At 38.1% G+C, this 24,566-nt stretch overlaps 1 protein-coding gene across 2 annotated transcripts in view; it reads right to left on the bottom strand.

The window, feature by feature from the left end:
• The window catches only part of COL4A6 (collagen type IV alpha 6 chain), a 273,455-nt gene extending 249,384 nt beyond the window's left edge, over positions 1–24,071 (bottom strand). For both annotated transcript variants that reach the window (XM_072955625.1, XM_072955623.1), the window contains exons 1-2: positions 23,814–24,071; positions 23,567–23,618 (exon numbers count right to left, since the gene is read on the bottom strand). In XM_072955625.1, the coding sequence (XP_072811726.1) occupies positions 23,567–23,618; positions 23,814–23,824 (63 nt within the window). In that variant the 5' untranslated portion in view covers positions 23,825–24,071. The remainder of the gene's footprint in view (positions 1–23,566; positions 23,619–23,813) is intronic.
• Positions 24,072–24,566: the final 495 nt, after the last annotated feature.

Raw genomic sequence — 24,566 nt, 5'->3', positions numbered from 1 at the left:
CTGGCCCTAGATAGCTCAGGTGCATATCAAAGTAATGATTTCAATGAGCCCAGACTCTTGCATCTTCCCATATATAGAAAAGCCCTAAATTCATTAACATGAAACATCAGTTTTTTGGGGTGGGGGGTGATTAGGTTTATTTATTTATTTTAATGGAGGTACTGGGGATTGAACACAGGACCCCGTGCAAGCTAAGCACAGGCTCTACCACTGAGCTATACCCTCCCCCCAGTTTTCTTTAATTAATAGTAATCTTTTGATGTTCCGACTATCTGGTCTTTGTTGCAAAAACCTTTATATATCCTCCCTTACCTCTTCGAAATAATCCCTCAGCGATCTGAGAGGCTGCCTCCATGGTTTGAGCTCTCAGAAATTCCTCCAAATAAAACATAATTCTCAACTTTCAGGTTGTGTCATTTTTTTTTCAGTTGGCACCCTACTAATTTGATAAAAACACTAAAATGCCTTTGCCTCTCCTGTGATCTTCTGGCAACCAACCACTTCAGGCACCAATCCCACTGAATGAAAAGGGAGCCCAGTTGACTTAGAAAAGGTTCTGGGATTTTGACAGCCGGTGTATAATGATTCTAGTGGGTATACACCTGTTAGCTGAACAAAGGCATTTCCCTGATCTAGGAAACAACACACTGAATTTCATGTTCAGCTAATTCAACAAAAGTATGGCACAATCAGAAAGCACAGCTTGGAGTACCATGAAATTGATTTGGTGTATGCATGCCAAATTATCAAAGCTAGGGAGGTGACTTTCTTTTGAAAGTTCTTGTTAGTCACTGCTGGACAGTCTGTATCATTTGACCCATTTCCTCTTATTTGGGGAAAGCTGAAGGTTGGTGCAATTATTGTGGAATAGGGAAGAGTAGGTTACATACCCTGAATGTTTAATAGTCTCAATGGCACACAGGAAGATAACTACATCAGTTAAAGTAATATGATGTAAAAAGACTTTATTTGGGGGTCATCATGTTAGAGTCAGCACCACAGTCCTACACAAAATTAGTTTGTAAAAATGTGAATCTCCAAATGAAAATACTAATGTTAAAGTTCAGGTGTAAGATGATAGATTTAATCTTGACACAGTTTAAAAGAAAGGAAATAATAGTCTATTTGATGGAATTGAGTCAATGGATTGCCTGGTTTACAAAGTTAAGCATAACACTGAGGGCTAGGGTAAGTCCAGTCCTTCTGAGCTGAGTCAGCATGCTCTGCAGGACCCCGTAGAGACGAGATAACTTAACTTGCCATGCTTCTAGTGGCATTCAGGCAGTAACTACTGCTTTGCTGGAAATAGGATGCATTGGCTTTGCCTGGCGTCTAGACAGTCCAGTTAGAACTGGTTTCCCAGCCTAGGTCCATGGCACTCTGGAGGTTCACAAAGACTGAAGGCAATGTAGGAGTTAAACACCTATTACTACTGGTTTTCAGGGGACAATGTGGATAATATCTGGTGGTTCTCATCTATGCAAAACTGTTCAGAGCCATCACATCCTCAAGAGACACTAATTAAAGGTTTCATTCTCTCCCCATCTCATTTGCTATAAAATGCATGGGCTGAAAGTTAAGTCCATGGCCACCGAATAGAGCAAAGGGAAATTCATGAAGACATGGAAAATGCAGTGTATGACGGTTTTTAATGGAACTCTCTAATCAAATCTCTCAGAGTTATGCTCAGTAGTCAGTGACTAATAGGTTGAAGAGGAAAAGATTATATTCAATCTGCCTGTTAACTACAAGACTTTAATCAACTTCAGTGGAAAATGCTCTGAGGCAGAAAGAAATATAATAGGGCAGTGATCTAATCTCTCAGAAAGCTTGGTGCCATTTTCTCTTTTCTCTTCAACTGGGGAGACACTAATGCTGAGACCATTCCTAAGTGTATTCTACATCTTGCTGAGGAAGAAGAGGGTCATCTTGCTCAATGAACCACACATATCCTTAGCTATGAACTGTTGAAACCTGACTCTCCCAGCATAGTTGTATTTCACTGCACCAGAGCACCTAGAGGGTCTTGGTGGGGGTTTGTGGCAAGCCTGTGGGCTCAAAGTTCTGCCCTCCTCTCCAAGAAAGCCAATAAAATCCTACCTCTAGTGGACAGCTGCATTGGTGAAAACAAAACACATCTTTGAGCCAGATTTGGACTATGGGTCACCAGTTTGTAACCTTTAAGTCTAGACTGTAATTATTAGAGAATTTCAGAGAAAAGGGAGATGAATGGAGGCCAGAATGGTCATAGCAAGGTTTGTAGAGGTGGTGCAATTTAAACGGACCTTGGCAGGTGAGTCGGATTTCTCTTCTTCCAACTGCTTCGTTTCACGTTAACATACTTTTGAAAGGTCTATAAACACTGCCTCCCCCAAATTCACCATTCTCCCTTAGCACATATCTATACCCCAATCAATTTAGAATCAGGCAAACATATCCTCTTCCCATCTACAGGATTTCTCAAAAAGGAGGGAAATTGACAAACCATCCTGCAACTCAAGTTTCACTTCCTAGAAGGAAACTTTCCTGATTATTCTCTTCCCAAATGGGTCTCCTCTTAACCACCCCAACTGACTACTCTAGGACTTAATGTCTATACCATTTATTTGGTTCACAGAAGAGGCTTGCAGTAAATTAGATCTCTTCACAAGATGGGATATTATCAAGCCACAGGATGAAAAGAAATGCAAATAATGTGGGACTGTTGGAAGAGCACAGAATTCAGGTTGTGACTCTGTAAATGACTTTTCTACTTATGGGCCAGGTGACCACTTACAATCAGTTAGCTTGAATCCCTTACATCTACAAAACGGGTATAATAATTCCTACTTATCTCATAGTTACTGGTGAATAGCTCAACTCAGATAACATATGAAAACCCTAAACACAAGTGTAAAGGTAATGTCATTATTATTATTTATCATCCCAGCCTGTGAGAACGAGTTGTTTAAAGTTCACTCTGGAAGAATGATTAACCTTTCCATAAAGCAACTCTCGTTGCATATTATTCATTGTTCCTAGTAGCCTTGCATGACCAGAATTCAGAAGTAACACATTTTGAGCTGCACATTGGAGATAAGATTTATATAAAAATATGACTATATTGATCAGGCTCCACTTGAGAAACAACAATGAAGAACAAAGAGAGTAAGCAAATAAGCACTGAGAAAAGGCAAAGTAGCCAGTAATGCTGAATGAAAGGGAAGTGAGTCCCTAGAGGGAATCCGGGCCAAAACACCTGTTCATAGGACTTGATCTCACAGTTTTGTAGTCTCCACTGTGACGTAAGTAAATGTTTGGCTTGGGTATCTTCCTAGCAACCATTTATACAGTCTTTTTCATTTTCCTTCCCTTCCATTCCTTACTTCCACTGGTTAGGCAGTGCAGGGCAATGGGTAAGAACTGGAGATTTGGGTTTAGTCAGGCCTTGATTTAAATCCCAGTTCTGTCACTTGCTTGCCTTGTGACCCTAGGTAAGTTAGCTGACTTGTCGGAGTCTCAGGTATCTCACTTGTAAAATGGGGTAATAACAGTAATGAAAGCACAGAGTCTGGCACACAGTTATGCTTAACAAGTGCTAGTCATTGTTGCGATAGTAGATAATAAATAATTTATTAGTACACTCCTTCAAAATTCTCCCTAGGAGTAATCCATGCTCCAAAATGATCTTTGCCTCTTTCAAAACGACCCTGGCCAAACCCTCAGCAAAGATTAAAAAAAAATATTTCGCACTAATATGTAAATGACTTGTACTTTCTAGTGATACATGTACTGAAGGATAACGTCTAGGAGTATCAGTGGCCAAAAGAATGGATGTATAATAGTCTAATTTTAGACAGTATGTGATAAATGGCTGGTAAAACATTTGGAGCCCTTCTGTAGCAGGAAGTTCCTAGGAAAGTTCAAAAGACTAAGATAACTTAATGAACAGCCACATACGAATGGCAAGACCTATCTAAAATTTATTTTATTTTCTTCATTTTTATTTTATTTCCTCCATTTAAATATAAAAGCTAACAATCCAAGTCAAGAGGCATTTATTAAGTGCCTGTTGTATGCCTGACATCATGTTAGGTGAAAAATATAATAGATAAAGATTAGTTTGTCTCCCTCTTAAGCAGAAAAAAGAAAAAAGATGAAGATGAATATACTTTCAACAGTTCAAGAGGAGTCAAGATTGAATATAACAGTAGCACCTTCTGCTGAAGGTGATTTGAAGAAGTTTTGTACCTTGAGCAAGTAAGAAGTATCTGAGCCTCCATTTTTTCATTCCAAATGAGTATAATACTCTATAATATCTTCCTTTCCTATTTCTTAGTGTTCCTGCTAGGATCAAATGAGATAGCACACATAAAAGAGGTTTTGTTAATTGCATGCAAATATTAGATGCTGATGAAGTACTCATCCTGGGATATGAGAGTAAGTGTTATAGCAATAGCAACTGCCTGCCATATCAGCAAACAAAGGATGTGGAGGCCATCAAGCCATCAGCCACTACCACTGGCATGAAGGTGAGCCCTGAGGGAACTCAGAATGGAGACAAAGGGACTGCCTGCTGCCGAGCTCTCAGCCACTGCAGCCACTCCCAGTGGTACGGCCCGAGGGGACTCAGGATGGGAAAGAACAGGATACAGGCCCTAGATAGGTAAGGTGCATATCAAGGGAAAGATTTCAATGAGCTCAGACTCTTGCCCCTTCCCATACCTAGAAAAGCACTAAATTCATTAACTTGAGATGTCTGGTTTTCTTTCATCAACAGCAGTATTCTGATGTTCAACTATCTGGTTTTTGTTGCAAAACTCCTCTACACCTTGGCTCCTCCCTTACCTCTTTGGAGCAGACCCTGAGAGTTATTTAAAAGGCTGTCTGTTTTCGGGCTTGGGTCCTCAGAAATTCCGCCAAATGAAACATAATTCTCAGCTTTAAGGTTGTGCATTTTTTTCTGTCGACACAATCCGCTACAAGATGGAGAAACTGTCCATATGAAATATAAACAGATGCGCTCTAGGGACTTCCACCAAAGTACATTACCTGATATCAACAGCACCCCAAGCAAACAAGGAAGGAAGGTCCTAGCACCCTACTGTCTTGGGTTCTTGTGAGGATGAAATAAAAATGTAAATAAGATTCTTAGTACAAGGACTGGCACATGGTATTATTACCTTTTTTAGCTACAGTTATTGTATTATTAGTAGTAGCATGCATTAATTTAATACAATAGTTTAAGCTATGGTCTGGCTTTCAGAGCTCTGCAGTGAGAAATGAAAGCACCAGGAAGTTTTTCATCCCAAAGCCTGCTTAGACTCCTCCACTAAGTAACCAGTATTTCAGCAGAGGGGAGTCCTCCCCTTAACAGATTATTTTTCCACATAACATAGGTATAATGTTAAAATATAATATATTAAAATAAAACCTTCATTGTTTTCAATTTCAATGCTTATTAATGGAATGAACATACAGAGAATATTGTTTCACTTATATAATATTAAAATCCAGTATAGAATCCTACCTAGATTTGGAGACAGGCAGAGCAGCAAATGACTTCCAAAATATTCTCCAACTGAGCTTCCTAAGTTTACAGAACCCATATTTACAGAAAGCAAAATTCCCAACCTCACATAAAACAGTATCACATTGACAGAAAATAGAAAAGTGCAGATTCCTTAACCTTTCAGTAAGATATTATGTTTTAACTTAAATAATTCAGTTCCAGTATACCTTTATAATGTTATTTTCCACTACTAATTTTTCAACTTTATGTTCTTCAGAAAGCTTTCTATTCCACCAAAATGTCCACATTCTATTCACTGAGGGCACAATTCGTGTAACCCTCAGGACTTACGTATTTTTCCAATGGCAACTTATTTGCTAAAACTCTCAAACTTTCCTATATTTTTCCCTTGGAGTGGTATGTCTCATCTTTCAGAACTCCTAGGAACTCTAGAATGGATTTATGGATCTATTTGAGAAACACTGACATAAGAAAATGAAATCTTAATTTATAAAAATGCCTTCGGATAATGCATTGACATTTTAAAAGATAAGTACTGGTAAAAGAATTCAGCATGAGTACAAGAGTGAACACTCAGAAGGATGATTACCGGGCTGATGCTGGAAGAATGTTTCTTAATCTTAAGAACTTGTAGATCCCCGAGAATACATTCGCTCATACCCAAAGGTTCATAGACCACAATATGAGAAGCAGTGGTACTTTTCCAGCTTTTAAGTGATTTGATATAATGGATAGATCCTAACAGAAGGATGTTGGTTCCCTTGACTAAGAATTTCTTGGGAAATTGCTTGATAAATCTGTAGTTGAGCTATTCTAGGGTGATGAACATTTTGAATACTATTTTCCAGTGACATGAATAAATTCTCTCTCTTTAGGTAAAAGCCTAATATTTATACTTACAGTTGCCACAAAAACTGGAAAGGCAATTAAAAAGCAGTTCATTGCCCATGAAATGCAAATGATTATGATAATCCTCATAAAGATCTCATAGCAGGTTGGCCACAATTTGATAATTGTTGAAGCTGGGAGATAGGAACGTGGGGTCCTATGATACTGTTCCCTCTGCTTTGTTCATGTCTTAAATTTTCCATGAGGAAAAACATTGCCCTGGTAGCTAAATGACTATGACAAAGAACTCTGGGAGAAGATACTATGGGAGATATTCTATCACCACAGATATAACATAAGTGAAATTGGCTTTGACTTTGCACTAATGGCCAGTGTCGTCAGATATCTAGCCTTGTGCTTCTAGATATGGCAATAATGCTGGGTTTTAGTGTCAGAAGGGTAATCAAGATCACCTGATGCCAGAAAACAAAGTATTGGAACAATCCAGAATATTGTCCTAATGGGTTCTATGTGGCATTCTTCAAAAAGGTTCCTTCTTTCTAACCTACAATTTATATTATTGAATGTATAGAAAAACTCAATGGTGTAGTCCTCTATGAAGCCTGGGCAGAGGTTTGTGTTACCCACATGTACTCTGGACCACCCATGTCATACTCGGTTGCTATTTTAACAAGAATTCTGTGCCTGCACAACATTGCAAAATGATTATAACTCAATAAAAAACGTTAAAAAAAAGAATTCTATGCCTGTGTGTTAAGACTTGTTTTTGTATTAGAGATGCCTCCTTTACTGTCTATGATTTTTAGTGATTTTTCATTGGCTAGAGCCTTTCTTAAGCCATTATCAATAGTAAATTTGGTTAACACAAGAAGCACCATTGAAGATTTGGAGATGGTCATTCTAAGTGAAGTAAGCCAGAAAGAAAAAGAAAAATACCATATGATGTCACTTATATGTGGAATCTAAAAAAAAAAAAAGAAAGATAGAAATGAACTTACTTACAAAACAGAAACACTCACACTCATAGAGAATAAACTTATGCTTACCAGTGGGGAAAGGAGGTGGGAAGGGGTAAATTGGGAGTTCGAGATTTGCAGATACTGACAAGTATATATAAAATAGATAAATAGCAAGTTTCTTCTGTATCGCACAGGGAACTATACTCAATATCTTGTAGTAACCTATAATGAAAAAGGATATGAAAAGGAACACATATATGTATATGTATGACTGAAACATTATGCTGTACACCAGAAATTGGTGCAACATTGTAAACTGACTAGACTTCAGCTAAAAAAAATTATTTTAAAGAAGCCCCATTGAAGAGCTTTATAGTTAACTACACCTGAGAAGAGCCCACAGCAGTTCACACAAAAACGAACTCCAAATTGAGACAGTTGATGTAGCTTGGATAGAAATACTTTCACTAGGCTCTTGATACTCTTTTTAAATTTAAGCCTTGAACGTTGTCTCACATTCTAAATACTAGTGAGAAACAAGCCCGCAATAATACAATGCATACCATGCCTTATTCTAGACAGAAAAGGTGAAAGTCCTTTGTTGTTTGAGTCTTACAGATAGTCAGGATCATGTCATTGACCCATTCAGGGTCAGTTGTTTGTTTGCTTCAAGAAAGAACACAAATCTGTTGGCATTGGAATCCCAGGAATCTGATTTTATGACATGGAATTTGTTGAAATACTCAAAAGGAGATATTTAAATGGAAAATTCCTTCTGTTGAAGATTAAAGACTAGATTCTGTTTTTACTAGTCATCTCTGGTAGTAAATTACATAGCTGCCAGTTATACAACTTTCTTTATAATAGGGCCTGGTGTAATAAAAAGAAAACAAGACTCTGAGTCAGAAAACCTGAGTTCTAGTTCAGGCTCCTTTAATACCAACTAACTACACACATTTGGGCAAGTCATTTAATCCCACTTTTATGGCCAGAGGATCACAGAATTATAGCTATTGTGGTATAACTGTAAACAGAAGGAGGTGAGGAAGAGTCCAAGAGACAGTATTTTATTGAAACAAAACTATCCCAAGCTAATACCTCTGTATATCAGCAGCATACAACTGCAGGAACACCAAAGAGGAAGAAGAAATTCAAATCAAGGTGGAAAAAACCCTTGCACTGAACAACACATCCTACACATAATAATTACCAAAAAATTATTGGTACAATAATTACTTGGAAGGCACAATAATTACCAAACTAATATGAAGTAGCTCAATTTTTTCAGAAGCAAGTAAACAAGAATGAGCAAAACTGAAGGGAAGTGACTTAGCAAGATGTCCCAGAGAAAGGGACAGGACTAGAGAGACCAAGGATATCTTTTCAAAGGGAACATTAAGTAACAGTGTGACTGAATATTTCTAACTCTCCACCTTCAGGGCACATGGTAGGATTATACTGGCCTCCAACTTGTGTCTGATCAAGGCTGACCAATGGTATATGAAACAAGTGACCTGTGTCACATACAGAAATAAGATTTTTTGGTAGTACAGTGTGAGACCTCCAGAACTCTCTTTCCCTCTGCCACAACATAGTAGTGTTCCAGATAGTCCTAGATTGAGGACCCCATAATGTCCCTGAGATAATCCATGATGAACATGCAGTATAAACAAAAAATAAACATTTTTTATTTTAAGCCACTGAGATGCCAGGAGTCGTTTGTTATAGCAGTGTAACCTATCCGATCATGAGCAAAGGACGGCAGTTATGAGGTCAAGCATTCTACCTAACAGAGGGCAAAGATAACTTGGCTGCTTTTCTTGCAGCTGACAAACCTGGGTAAGAGCTTTGGTGCTTTTCAGAGGCTTGGCCCTCAAATACTACAAGCTTCTATTATGCATATGAACAAAAGTATGTCACTGTTACTGGCAGCTAATAGAGGATGTGAAAAATAAAGAGGACAGCTCAGGACAGGGCAGACTCAGGGGACTGGTAACTTGATATAAATCCTTCCTCTCATTCTGTTCCAAGTAAATAGTGACTGAAAGTCATAAGGCTCTTCAATGGCCTGTCCAGGATAACTGGCCGTAGGCCAGTTTGAAGCTAGCAGGTATCCTTCGTAATAGAGTTGGCACCTACATTTGTCAGTCTATTTAGTAGCAAAGTGGGCAAAAAGCTAAACAAACAAGGAAAGGAGAATTACCTTTTCACCATCTGCAGTTCTTAAAGGTGATCAGGCTGAGAGTAGTGTTACAAACTTTGGGGAGTGAAATTTAAAAATATATTCCTATGTAATTTAAGTCTAACTCAACTTCTCCTAAATTATTTTCTCCTAAACACTCAGGATCACTAATTCTGCCCTAACAGGAACTGTTAATAGGTATAGGGCTACTACTGGGCTAATGAGCAGCACTGCAGGAAGCTGAGGCTGCAGTAACTGCAGGCTGTCTTCTTGGCATGACCTCTGTCCATTCACAACACTTTAAATAGGGGGCTGGGGGATGATGAGATGCAACACAGATGTATGAAAATTAACTGCCAATAATAGCTACAATTTGTTGAGCACATGCAACAATCAGGCACTTCATGAACATTATAGCTACCCCTCATCACCATATGAGGGAGGTATTATATTTTTTCAAATGAGGAGGTTGAAGAATGTCAAGAGGGCGCAGAAGCCAAGGCGAGGGAGAGTCTAGAAGAAGTGTGTCAAGGGTAAGATGCTACTGGTAGTTCAAAGTGGATAAGGACCGAGAAGCAGCAGCTGAATTTGGTGATGAGGAAGTGATTTTTAATAAATTAATCTCAGTGAATTGGTTGGGGAGAAAGCCAAAATACAAAGAGCTAAGCAATAAATGAGTGGCAGAAAAGGATATGTGCTAACTGTAGACTATTTTTTCATGAAATCTGGCACTTTACACACAACTTACTTTTATGCACATAAATCTCATCAAAGCTATGGACCTGTTCCCCAGAAAAGTACACATGCATATCTAATTTTACATACAATTTTAGGGTACTTCTAGACCCACCTGAAACCCATTTGGAAACTCCACCTTAGGAATGAAGGAGATATACTAATTTCAAGATGGTTGAGGGGAGGCTGAGAGTGATACACAGGTGGTTTCAACAGTATTTTATTTCCTAAGTTGGGTGATGCTCATATATTCATTATATTATGTTTATTACATTATTATATACATTCATTATATTATTTTATAAATTATATATATATCAAACACTCCCATTGCTGAAAATATTTCATAATAATTTTTAAAGAGAAAAATGATTATGTAACAGACTTTCTCTGTAGGAAATGCACACTAAAGTATTTGGGAGTGATGTGGGATGAGATTGGCAACTGATTCTCAAATGGTTAAAGAAAAAAATTTGTAACATACTTGAAAATATTCTGTAATTTTGAGATGGTTTCAAAATTTTCAAAAAAGACAGTAAAAGACACAACACTGAAAAGAAAAAAAATTGACAAACAAAAATTCTCACACAAACACATCCTCTCACAGGTATGCACAGGGGCATATCCATCTTACAGAGGAAAGTCCACACAGAAATGCATAGAGAGAGCCTTCAAAATAGGGTAAGGAACTGCTGTCAATTTGGCTCTAAAGTACAATGTTTTACGTCAGAACGCTCTTTTCCTCCCTGACTTACAGTCTGACAGGGAGAATATAAACTGGGAGTCAGTGGACAAAGGAGCAGCCATGTCTCTCAGCACCTTTGGCTATCACAGCCGTTAGGGAGAGTGGGAGCCTTAAGTGGGGCCTCAAGATGGGGGAGATCGGGCTGAGGGTTCAAAACAGGTGCTGGACATTGAACCAGAGAAAGCTACAGATCTCTTCCAACTTGACCATCGTGGCTTCAATTTTTCCAGCAGTCCCAGAGGGAGAGATTTTGGAGGGTGGGTGGGTGGGAGAAATACAATGTTTTAATGGAGTAGGCATCTGGGTGATATTACAACTTCTTGAGCAAGGGAAGGATAAAAGCACTGATTTAGGATAATATATAGAAGGGAAGAAAGTAAAGACAAAGACTGTGGTTATAGCTAGAGTGTTCATCTTTATAATAAAAATAAAAAAAGAAATAAAAATAAACAGAGCAGACCCTTGGCATGTGTATTCATGTTGGAGATAGAGTATACAGGGAGTTATACATATGGGCAATTGTCTGACATGAGAAGAGTGGGCAAAAGACGACCCTGATCACGTCAGTATTTCCCTCAAATAGTACAGCATTTTAGAGCCAAACTCTTCTCTGCCTGGCTTTTAAGACCTCCATAACCTAACCCTGCTCCAGCTGTCCAGTCATTCCCTCTACTCCTGCGCTTTAGCCAGGTAGCTCTCCTCACTACCCTCTATTCGATCACATTCATTCTTGCTAGGACTGTAGTGTAAGACTGTTCACAGGGTTCACTGCAAAACGAAACTTGACTGAGGTGGCAAGTGGGAGCTGAAATCCAGACTGCTTGCTGCTTACCAAGGAGTGAGGCTTGGCAGGGAGCTCTGACTGCCTAGAGGAAAATGTTCCATTTTCTTTCTTTCTTTTCTTTTTTTTTGGAAAATGTGCCTTTTTCTAATTTCCTCAGACACACTGCACACTGATACTGCCTCCATGCTTCTGCTTCTGCTCTGGTCAGCTTCTCTCTCTGATATTTAATAGGACTACATTTTTAAAAATTGAAGTACAGTTGATTTAAAGCGTTGTGTTAGCTTCTGGTGTACACCATAGTGATTCAGTTATACATATATATACAATATATTCTTTTACATATTCTTTTTCATTATAGGCTATTACAAGGTACTGAATATAGTTTCCTGTGCTATACAGTAAGACCTTGTTTTTATCTATTTTATATATAGTAGTTTGTATCTGATAATCCTTAAACTCTTAACGTATCCCTCCCCACTTTCCCCTTTGGTAACCATAAGTTTGTTTTCTATGTCCGTGAGTCTATTACTGTTTTGTAAATAAGTTCATTTGTATTATTTTTTAGATTCCACATATAAGTGATATCATATGATGTTTGTCTTTCTGTCTGACCTACTTCACTTAATATGACAATCTCCATGCCCATCCATGTTGCTGCAAATGGCATTATTTTATTCTTTTTTATGGCTGAGTAGTATCCCATTGTATCTGTATACACATCTTCTTTATCCAATCCTCTGTCAATGGACATTTAGGTTGCTTCCATGTCTTGACTACCGTAAATAGTGCTGCTATGAACATTGGGATGTATGTATTTTTTTGAATTAGAGTTTCCTCTAGACATATACCCAGGAGTGGGATTGGTGGATCATATGGTAAGTCTATTTTTAGTTTTTTAAGGAATCTCCATACTGTTTTCCATTGTGGTTGTACCAGTTTACATTCCCAATAACAGTGTACGAGGGTTCCCTTTTCTCCACACCCTCTCCAGTATTTATTGCTTATGGGCATTTTTCTTGTGTGTTTTTTTTTGGGGGGGGGGAAGTAGTTAGGTGTCTGTTTGTTTATCTATTTATTTTTATTTTAATGGAGGTACTGGGGATTGAACCCATGACATCACACATGCTAAGCACGCTCACTACCACTGAGCTATACCTCCACTCTATGGACTTTTTAATGATGGCCATTCTGACTGGTGTGAGGTGATACCTCATCATAGTTTTGACTTGCATTTCTCTGGTAATTAGTGATACTGAGCATCTTTTCATGTGCCTGTTGGCCATATGTATGTCTTCCTTGGAGAAATGTCTACTTAGGCCTTCTGTGCATTTTTGATTGGGTTGTTTGCTTTTTTATTATCGAGTTGTATGAGCTGTTTGTATATTCTGGAAAATTAAGTCCTTGTCAGTCGCATCATTTGCAAATATTTTCTCCTAGTCCGTAGGTTGTCTTTTCGTTTTGTTTATGGTTTCCTTAGACTACATTTTTAAATCAAAGATAAATCATCTGTCCTGACAAATACAAGTATATTTATAGAGATCTAGATAAGAAAAGTTGAAATCAAGGATGTCCTGGAAAATCTAGGATATGCAGTCTCTGCATTTATCACTCATTTTCCACTAGTCCGTTAAGGCCCAGCACAAATTCTACTTCTTGAAGATTTCTCTAACTACAATCCATACTGACCTCTTCCTTTTTTCTATCCTTACTTCTTCCTTCTTTTTTCCTTCTTTCACCTTCTATAACACTTCATTATGTCCTATGAAGTTTAATGTTGGATTATCACATAATCTGGTGTTTTTAAATAGTGGAAGTATCTCCACAGTTTCAAAACATCTGATTTTAGTTTCATTTAAAAACATATTTTAAGCTATTTTAAACAACCACATGAACCATTCAGATGGTTTACATACCAAACATGAGCACATCAGAAACCATCACTGATTATGCTAATGTGTGCTGCCAAGGTAACAATGTGTATTTATGTGTGCATGTGAGAAAGAAAGAGAATGCAAGTGAGAAGAAAGGGAGAGTAGTCTATGTAGACCTGGAAAGAGGGATTTTCTTGCTATGTCTGTTTAACTGAGGAGTATCCTGAGATGACAAGACAAACTATTAATAAAAAAAAAAGCATTACTTATTTGAGTACATCAGAATTTTCTCTGCACAGAAATAAACTGGAGACTATGACTACCATAGCTGTCAATTTCAGATTTCATGGTTCTTTTTAGTCTCTTCCTTCTCAATCAGTTTACAAATAAATAAATGTTAAAAATGTTGACTTATTAGTACTTTGGTTTGGTTTTTATAGTGGTCATATGATATTTTGTTTCTGGTGGGGAAAGGGTCTACTGCTATGAATTTTGAAAAGTGCTCTAATAATTCTTTTTCTTCTTCTTCATCATTATCAACACCAGCACCAATATTGTTATCTATGCGCATGCTCTCAACATCCAGTTGCATTCTAGGTGCTGGTAAGTATCTATGCAACTTAATCTTATCACCAAGGCAAGGTCACATAAATCTTACAAATCCACAGTTGATCCTCATCTTCAAGGGATCTGCTACGCTCACAAACAGAATTTAGAGATTCTAGGCATTTTAGATTTTCTCTGCCAACCCTCTTCCCTCTGGGTGAGGAAAAATGGTCACTCAAAGCTTTACAGAGCAAAGGAGAAATTCCACTTAATGTTCATACCCTCCGTCAGAGAAAATCTGTCTCCCAAAGGACCAATTCAGCCTCTTGGCCAGAAGTCTTAGACGTTTCTGGGAAAGCCTGGTCTCTCCGAGGTATAAATGCTGTTACAGAGCTTTAGGGCCAGGGAATTTTCCACTGAAGAGTACCAACTCCCCCTCAGTAAAAGCAAGGAGAGATAGCAGCAAACTAGCCCTATTGTCGTTAGACTAAGGGGAACCAGGATTTCAAAGATGCCTGAAGAGGTGTCTTCAGACATAATCTTTCATTGGGATCCTGGCTTCCACAGGAGGTCACAAACCTAAGGCAGCAGAAGTAGAAGAGGCTTTGGGGAAACTGAAACAAGCATAACAATTATAACTCCTTTCCTCCCTTTAGGAAGCTTGAAATACAAATTCAACACATAATTAAGCAATTCTCTGTAAAATATTCCCTAGATGGGCTCACAACCCATATGTTTGTATAGAGACAATCACAGTGAGTGACATAACAACAATAGTAATAATTTTATAGCTAGTAATATATTTAGTGATTTAATAACTAAGGCTATAATTAATGATGGAGGCTGTATTTGAACCTAGGAACATTTGGTTACAAATATGGAGCTCTTTATTTTTTAACTGCACTATAATCCATTAAGGGAAAAAAAATCAGGAAACAGACCTCCAGACTTAAAACATGGAACCATGTGAGAAAAGACACATACTTCATGGCTTGTCTAAATTTTATAAATCCAGAAGGGGTGGCTGTGGGCCACGGGAGTGAGCCTTCCATGCATAAAGGATTTGCCAGTGTCGGGCAGAGTAGGTAGCCAGAAATAACTAGGATGCCCATCACACTCCACCTGGAGAAACACACTTTGGCACAGGCATTAGGTAAATGCTCTAAGGAGTCAGGAAGCAAATAAAAGTGCAGGGCAGGTCTGGCCCTTTCCTTTTCCTCCTGCCTCATCTCCCACAGTGCTCTGCCTCCCACCCTCCACTTCACACTCCCCATGCTCCAGCCACATTGGCTTAGTACTTGCCATGGTCCTTCAAACAACAGGGGCTTGGCACATAGAAGGCACTAAATAAATATTCATTGAAGGAAGGAAAGAAGGAAAAATAGATGGAGAGACAAAAGGACAGAATGAAGGGGAGACTTCAGAAAAATACTAAAGTGGGCCTTACGGGAAGAATTATATGTCCATCTGCAGAGATAGGAGGAATGCAGGGGATGAGAAAAGAAAGGTGTTTCAAACAGCAGGAGAAGTAGGAGTGACTCTGCATGGCACATCGAGCCAACACCAAAAGCATACTGTGGGTCCAAATGCTGGTATGAGAACAGTAACAGGAGACGGGGTTGGATGGGTAGGCAGGGCCAGATGATGATGGGTACAGGGAGCTTGGAGTGGCATGATCATATGTGTGGTTTAGAATAGGCCCTTTGCTTGCAGAGAGGACGGATATCAGGAGAGGGGGTGGGAGGCAGGGGAAGACTGAAACCAGAAGAACGGTTATGTCTGTTGTAGGAGTTCAGATAAGAGATGATAAAATGCCTGAATTAGAGACAGCACAGTATGGTGGGTTTAACCCAAATTCTGCCATTGGCTGGTTTTGTGGTCTTGGATAAATCAGCTAATCTCTCTGAGCTAGGAAGAGTTGCCCCATATACTTCACAGGGTAGTCTTGAGCAGCTAATAAAATAATGTTGAGAAAGTGCTTTGTAAATTTAAAGCACTAGTAATTGTATGTCATTATTAAAGCCGTAGAAAAGGGAAAAAGAGACAAGGGGGACAACTGAGAAACATGACTATTCTTCTAGACATACAATCTACAAAATGAGAGTCTTCTCTGACACCTCCCCTTTTCCCATCTTATATATCTGTTGTCAAAATTGGGAAATACTTTTTAATTTTCCCTCCACATTAAAAGAAATAGAGAATACTTGTTGGGGGATAGAGTGGGGACTTAGCAACTACCTTGTGAATGGTAACTGCACACACTTTATCTCTTCTAATCACCCAACACTCTCAGAAGGAAGATGTCATTATCCCTTTTTTACTGATGAGAAAAGTGAGACTCACAAAGGAAAAATAACTCATCCTAAGTCACAAAGAGGGCTGAGGCAGCATTCAAACATAAGTCTGATTCCAGAGTTCATTTTCTTAAACATTATACCATTGAACGAGTTTGTTATTTTTTCCATCAAAGCCATTGTTATTAGAAATAACATTTGTAATTCTTAAGACAGATAAGGAAAAGGAACTTGCTACAGGCCATTAGGAGTAGATCTGTTTACTCACTTGAACGTCACCTATCAGTCACCTACTATATGTTTGGCAGTATCCTGGACATTGTAAGTTTAAGTTTGAAGAGGGCAACATGACATATAAGCATAGGAATTTCACAACTGTGTGGTAGGTGCCACCAAAGGGGGCCCAAAGAGAAAGAGTAAATTCTTTCCAAAGAGGTCTGGGGCAGCTTCATAGAAGAAATGACATTTTATCTGGGTATTAAAGATTGAGTAGGAGTTTACTAGGTAGAAAAGGTATAAATGGTGGAGAAAGACATCCCAGATAGAGGGGATGGCATATGCAAATAAATGTGAAAGAACATAAAGTGGTTTGGGAATGGAGAGACATTCAGTCTGAAGGAAGTGTAATATACACTTTGAATCCGAGAGGGAGAGGTGGCAGGAAAAACACATTCAGACATGAGGCTGGAATGGTAGCCAGGGCCAGGTACTGAAGGCCCTTCCATGTCTTAGGCCAAATAGTATGTATTTTAATCCTGGAAGAAACAAGAAACCAACAAAACTTTTAAATCAGGTGATAATGTAATTAGATTTGTTGTTAGTAAAATAACTCTGGTGGCAGTGTAGAGATTAGAATGGAGTCAGGAGGTAGGAAAACTGTTAAGAGATTATTTATATATGATGATGATATTTGGAACCATGAGAATATGAGTAGAAAACTAGATTCTGCAGATTTTTGGTAAAACTAATGGAAGTTGGTGAAGATGGAGATTATGAGAGTGGGTGTCTGATTCTATAGTTTCTTGCTTGAGACTGAGTGGATGGTGATGACTTTAATAATGATAAAAATGATAGCATGTTGGAGTGTCATGGGAAGGACTAGAAAATATTTTCATGTTTGGATACACTGTGTTTTGGGGCAATACAACACAATAGTTGGCACTGGTTGAGTGCTTATACTAAGCTCTAGGCACCATTTTAAATGCTTTGTAGGTATCAACTAATTGAGATAAAATGCAAGGGATTAGTAGGTAATTGCAAATAAAGGTTTGGAGCTAAAAAGAGACATCTGGGCTGGGAATATAAATTTGATAGTCATCAATGTATGGGAGGCATAGTTAAAATTGCTGAGGCAAGAAGAAGGCAAAACATAAAATGCAGAGCAAAACCACCATTTTATGACCAGTGAGTGATGAAGATGGTAAGTTCCATGAAAGCAAAGATCATGCCTGACTTGTTCGCCACCGTGTCACCAGAACCGGGCATATTATTTAGAATACAGTGGTTGCTCAATGAATAAATTTTGAATGAATGAAATTAAAATATCAGAGAAGTGTAAAGAGAAACAATGAGATATCATTTTTCAGAATGATTGGAAAATGCCAAACACTACTGTAAAGATGTCAGATAGAATGGGGATTGCAATGAAACCACTGGGCTTGGCATTAGGTACCCCTTAGTAACTTGAAAGAGGGCAATTTTGGTGGAATAGCTTCAGTCTAGACTGTAATAGGCTAAAGGGTAAATGGTTGTTGAAGAAGAGTAGACAATGACCAGGAATTTGGTCGTAATGTGATTGAGGTGGTTAGAGTTACAGAGGAAAATGAAGCCATGGTTTTTAAAATTTTATTTGTTTTCATAATGGTGGAGACTTCAATATTGTTTGTAGAGGGAAAAAAACCCTAGAAGAGGGATAAATTCCAGATGGTAAGAGAGTGGATAATTGTTCTTAGCTAATTTCCCATCACTTTTTCCCCTTGGGCATGCTTCTCATGTCTTCTATTTATATTTAGTTAGACTTTAAAACAAGTTAGAGCCTTACGATCTGCTTCGTTAGGACATTTAGTCAGCTTAAAAGCACTTGGTAATTTAATACAGCATGGTGCTTTCCTAATGTTTTTCTATATGTGTGTATGTCTTATCATCTACACAAGATAGGACAAATCTATATTCCAAACATGTTAGTGAAATTATGGAATTATTCTTATAATTGAGGCAAGCAAAAACCAATGTATATTGATAATTAAAGTCAATCTATTTGTTTCATTATTATATTAACGAAGTAATTAGGAGAACAGCATACTTTGCTCCTGTGATCTGCCTTGACTATCTATGATCTTATAGAAACTCGGGGCATGTTTACTGGAGACTCCATACTATGCCTAAAATCTAGAAGACTGTTGGCACTTGTAGTCAATACAAATGTCCTAACACCTGAAGAAGCGTTAGATGGTGACAATTTGTTTACTGTAAAAGCCAATTGCATAACTAGAGGGTTCTTTTTCAATGTCATAGATTACTTTGGCAGTCTGGTGAAGCCTATGGACTCTTTTTCAGAATACTATTTTTAAACATATTCAATAAAATACATGAGATCACAATAGAAACCAATTATATTGAAATACAATCATCAATATATATAATAAAACAAATTTGTGATATAGTAATATATCTATCTTCTTCTTTAGTAACACATTAAACAATATCTATTTCCTCTTTTTACTATATTAAAATGTTCCTTTTGACCTGTCCATAGTGTAACTACATTATCATCTATTGTGTTACTTATATATGTAGTTATTTGATGGTTCACTTGATGAGGTACTCATACATATGTATCAGTATCCCTAGTCATCCCAAGATAGATATTCTATGTCCATACATACACACATATGTATGTTATATATCGCAATTAGTCATAGCTAGCCGATATTGGATATTTGCTAGTAGGTAAAGCAAAAGACTACTTTAATAATTCATATTAAGAAAATGAAAAGATAAGCTACGGTCTGGGAGAAAATATTTGTGAATTGTATATATGGTAAAAAAAAAAACTCGTATCTAGAATACACAAAGAACTCTTACAATGCAACAGTAAGAGGACAATCCAGTTTTTAAATGGGCAAAAGATTTGGCTAGACATTTCTCCAAAAAAGATATACAAATGGCCAACAAGCACTTGAAGAGATGTTTAACGTGGTTAATCATTAGGAAAACACAAATTAAAAGCACAATGGGACACCACTCGACATCCGTCAGGATGGTTATAATGAAAGTGACAGACAATAACAAGTGTTGACAAAGATGTAGTGAAACAGGAATTTTCCTACACTGCTGATGGGAATGTGAGGTGGTACAGCTACTCTGGAGAACAGTTTTGCAGTTTCTTAAAAGGTTAAATATAAAGTTTTCATACAACTCAGTAAATTTATCTAGTCAAGAGAAATAAAATTTATGTCCACACAAAGACCTGTATGTTAATGTTCATAGGAGCATTGTTTATAAAAGCCAAAAGTGGAAAGAGCCCAAATGTCCATTAACTGGTGAATGCATAAACAAAATGGGGTATATCCATAATGGAATACCAATGCTAAATACCAATACCAGTACGAATAAAAAAAGAGTAAAGTACTGCTACATGCTGCAATATGAATGACCTTCAAAAATACTATGCTCAGTGAAAGATGCTAAACATAAAAGATTATACATTATATACTTCTATTTATATGAAATGTCTAGAAAAGACAAATCTGTAGAGATAGAAAAGTAGATTCATGCTTGCCTAGGGCTGGGGGTGGGAATAGGAATTAACTAAGCGGATATGAAGGATCTTATTGGGGTGATGAAAATGTTCTAAACCTGGATATAGTGATGGTTGTACAACTGGGTAAATTTACTAAAAAAATCACTGAATTGTATACATAAAATGGGCAAATTTGTGGTATGTAAATTATATCACAAGAGTTGTTAAAAAAAAAAGAAAGAAATCCTAGAGACATCCCAAACAAGACAAATACTTCTCTTGATCCTTAGATTAGGAAGGGATTTTCTCCATCTCTGAAAAATCTTACCCCATTCATACTCTGATGACTGTGATTATGACTGAAAATCACATTGGAAAGGACCAATCTGAGCAAGTTACAACTTTCAGAAAAGTTTGTATTTCAATCAGACCTTGACTGGAATGTGGTTAAAGGCACTTTACCTGTGTTCCACGCAGAGGGGATAATAGATGTTTTCTCCCCTTTGCCCCTTCTTCCCCACTCAAATAACTCTCCCACCAGGCTCTGACTTTTAAATATGCTTGGTCGTATTAGAGCCTTTTGTAAAAGCAGATTTAGGGCAAAGTGGGAAGAAAACAGAAGGGCCCTGACTAATTTGGGAAATATTTTAACTCCTTAACATGTTGGCCTATGGTGAGATATGGATCTTTCTAGTCTCTTCTCTACCATGATACAGATAATAATTCATCATTAAATATTCTATCCTTTAAGGAACATAATGACCACCATTATCTGAGAAAGGAAACTCCTACAGTGTTAGAGGCTACATTTAAATGAATCTTTGTGTGCTGGGCCTTAGGCACTTAATGACCAAAAAATGATTATGGATATCCTGACATTTTAGGCTCTATCTCATTCAGATAAATTGTGAAAATTTTCACATGAATGAAAATCAGTACTCCATTAAAAGAAATTTAATGAAAACTCATTATTTAATCCTGGCTTTTAACATTTAGCTTTCCATCCCCTCAAAAGCACTGCTTTATAAACTTTGACAAAGAAACAACTCAAAAGCACCTAAATGACCCTATCTTAAATGCTCACCAACATTCCATTATTGGCAATGTAACCCTCCCAGTGAAGAGACTTTCTCATAGTGAAGCACAACATAGTTCCTGTCAATCTCTTTATAAATCATTTCTCATTAATATAAGTCAAAAAGGTACAGAGAATTCAAATGTTTAAAATCATCTGACAAGTCAAAAACATTACAAAGCTGGAGGATAAATTGGAATCGAGAGTAAAAGATGAGAAGCAGCCAATATAGATGAGAATCCAGTACAAAGAGTACAAAGGAAAAAGCTCCCCTCAGAAAAGTCACCTTCTGAGAACTTACCCTGTTATTCTCCTCTTTCTCTTTGCCATTTTTTCAAAAATTAAAAATTAGCTTTACAATGTCAAAGATACTATGCAGAAGGAAACAACAAGGGAAGGAAGCAATTATAAACGTAAATAAGGCAAAAAAATAAAGTATTGTCAGTGCATCTCAAGGTTTATTTTAATCTTACGAGGGTCAGTCACACTGACATAGCAGGTAACATTGTAGAGTTTAAAATCTACACACCAATGCAGTTCTTGATTTTGGAGCCATGCTTCAGTACATCTATGAAATGAAGGCAACATCCTCTAGTGAATTTTTAGGACATCAAGTGATAGGATGCAGTGTTTGGGAAGACTCCAGCTATACAGAATGGTTTGTCAATGCTCTTCCCGAAAGTACACGGAATACAACCAGCCAGAGTTGGAAATAAAGGTTTTACTGGAGGGGATTCTGCCCAAACATGACATTTTTACAAGTGGCAAGATTCCTGGACAAATTGTTAACTAATCAAAACCTGGCATTTTCAAGAAATGTAGTATTGAGCCTCAAAGTAACACAGAACTAAACTTGTATACTGGAGGAATCAGACCGAGAAGTGTGCAGAACCTTAGATTAATACTCCTGCTTACAAAGTCAAGAATTTATTTACATAAAAGCTGATATTCTGAGTTAAGAGGTCACAAAATGTTAAAAGTCAAGTTTTCTGGCATCATCTTCTTTTCATAGAAGTCATTTCACTTCATGCTGATATTTTCTTAAAGACATATACCAAGACAAAGTAATCTATTATTTTCCCATAAAAGTATTAGGTAATTTTATTAGGTTGAATTAAGTATGGCTCTATAAATACTATTTTTAAATATTTAAAGTGTTAAAAATAGAGCCAATCAGTTGAAAATTGTCAAAACCTACAAGGTAAATATTTGGAATATATATTTATCTGTCACCTATATTATATATATACATATGCACACACATACACACAAATACACACATATACAGATACACAAATATAGTACATGCATGACTTTGGCTACTATTAAGAGTTTTTTTTAATAAAGCAGTGAAATAGTACTCAATAGTTGAACAACTTCATATTTGAACTCAACAGTTAACTTTATTTCTGCCAGCATAAGTTGCTAGAAAGCCTGGAAAACTGCAGCATCTCTGATTATTCAGGTCACACTCCACCTTTGGTAACTTATCCTAGTAATTCCATTGGAGGTCTCTCTACTTTCTGGGATCCATTAAACTTTTCTTGACCAAATGTCTACAGGAATTTCTTTGCCTGCATTCCCTAGCTGATTCGATGGATAATGTCTAAACAGCCTATGAAATGTTAACTTTTAGAATTTTTTTTCCTGTTCTAATCACTTTAACTTTTAACTTTCTGATGACACAGAAAACCAGTAAAAGGAAACATCAAGCAGAAACTGAACATCAGCAGAGGTATCAGTGCATTTCAGGGGGTTAAAGACTCCAGATGTTGTCACTTGGTACTTACTGTCAAAGGACTCACAAGAAAATACTTAAGTTTAACTTCTATAACATCAGCGGCACTTTCAAGTCTCACTACTTATGTTCTCCTTCCACGTTCAAACTTGTGTGCCAATTCATGTTCTTGTAGACCAGGGAAATTTACATTTCTTTTGCCTTGGAGACTGTTGCAGAGAAAGGCATCAGATGTCAGTCATCTTAAGTCGTCCCAGAAGAGGCTCAGAAATCCGTGCCTCTTGTATCTTCTAGTTCTATATTCATAACCCCTTACAACGTTTAGGGACAGAAAGATGCCTGAGTTCCAAAGGCGTTAGCCTGACACTGTGCTATTCCTCTCTAAGAACCCCATTAACTCCCAATAGAAATGGGAGTGATGTGAACTCCAATTCCTGGTGCAATCCTCTGTCATCCCCTAACACAAACACAAGAGGTGGGATGGGAAGAGGGTCAAAGGAGGAGGAGGGAAAGGGGTCGGGAGAAGAGACTCACCGCTCCTGCCAGTTCCTCGGTCAGGCACAACGTAACCAGGAGCAGCCACAACCTGAAACGAGAGGGAGGGTGAATAACATGGGCTCTCTAGGCTGCGGGGTCCTGCGTCTGTCCATAGACCCCCAGACTCCTTTTTGCTGCCTGTCCCCACTTTCTCTGCAATGACAGAAGTGTAAGTATAGTCCCGGTCCGGCAAAGTAGCCCAAAGTAAGAAAGAGAAGGGGAACTCGGGGCAGCAACAGCTCACCCAGGGTGCATGCTTGCGGCTCCTCCGGAGCTGGGTCCCGGGAGACTGCTAAGCGGCTCCGCGGCCGCGGTTCATCGGGCTCCGCTGATGCTTGGAGGCTGTTTCCTTATTCAGGAGGATGGGGTAAGGGAGCGAAGTAGCTCACTTCGGAAGAAACTAAACTCAGCTTCTAGATAAGAGGTGCCTCAAAGGGAAACACGGTCAGCGGTGCTCGCTACAACTTGCCGCACTCAAAAGATAGTTCCATGCACCAGGAGAGGAAGGAATGGAGGGGAAGGGGGCGGGACTGTCTGCTGTCAATCATCCCCCCTACCTTGGGCAGCCGGCCGTCTTTCCCACTTGCAGGCACCTCTACACAGAACGTTCCCACGCATCTCCACAGCTTCATGCATAGACCAATACACTGAGATGTAAGCAACTATGCATCATACACTTCCTTAAACCACTGTTAACTGTTACACATACACAGATTAAGGCATAGACATAGATAAATGGGCCCCAAAGTGCTCTTGTACACTTGCCCAAATGTACACAACACTCATTCTAACTGACTGTATATTAAGCTCCTGGGGTGGTGGTGATTTCTGGAGCTGCAAATCTACTCTAAACTGAGTAGAATTTAAGGATAAGTGGACCCCTATGAAATAAGTCCAAAGCCTTGAAAGATTCTAAAGTGGTAAATTCTAGTGTTTGAAGTAACAACTGTTCTGGAGAATTCTTCAGGAAATCCCTGTAAGAGCCTCCAAGGAGTCC

This window comes from Vicugna pacos, chromosome X (assembly GCF_048564905.1).
Source record: "Vicugna pacos chromosome X, VicPac4, whole genome shotgun sequence".
Lineage (NCBI taxonomy): Eukaryota > Metazoa > Chordata > Mammalia > Artiodactyla > Camelidae > Vicugna > Vicugna pacos.
The sequence above is the reverse complement of the archived record's forward strand: the minus strand, read 5'-3'. Positions and strand labels throughout refer to the sequence as shown.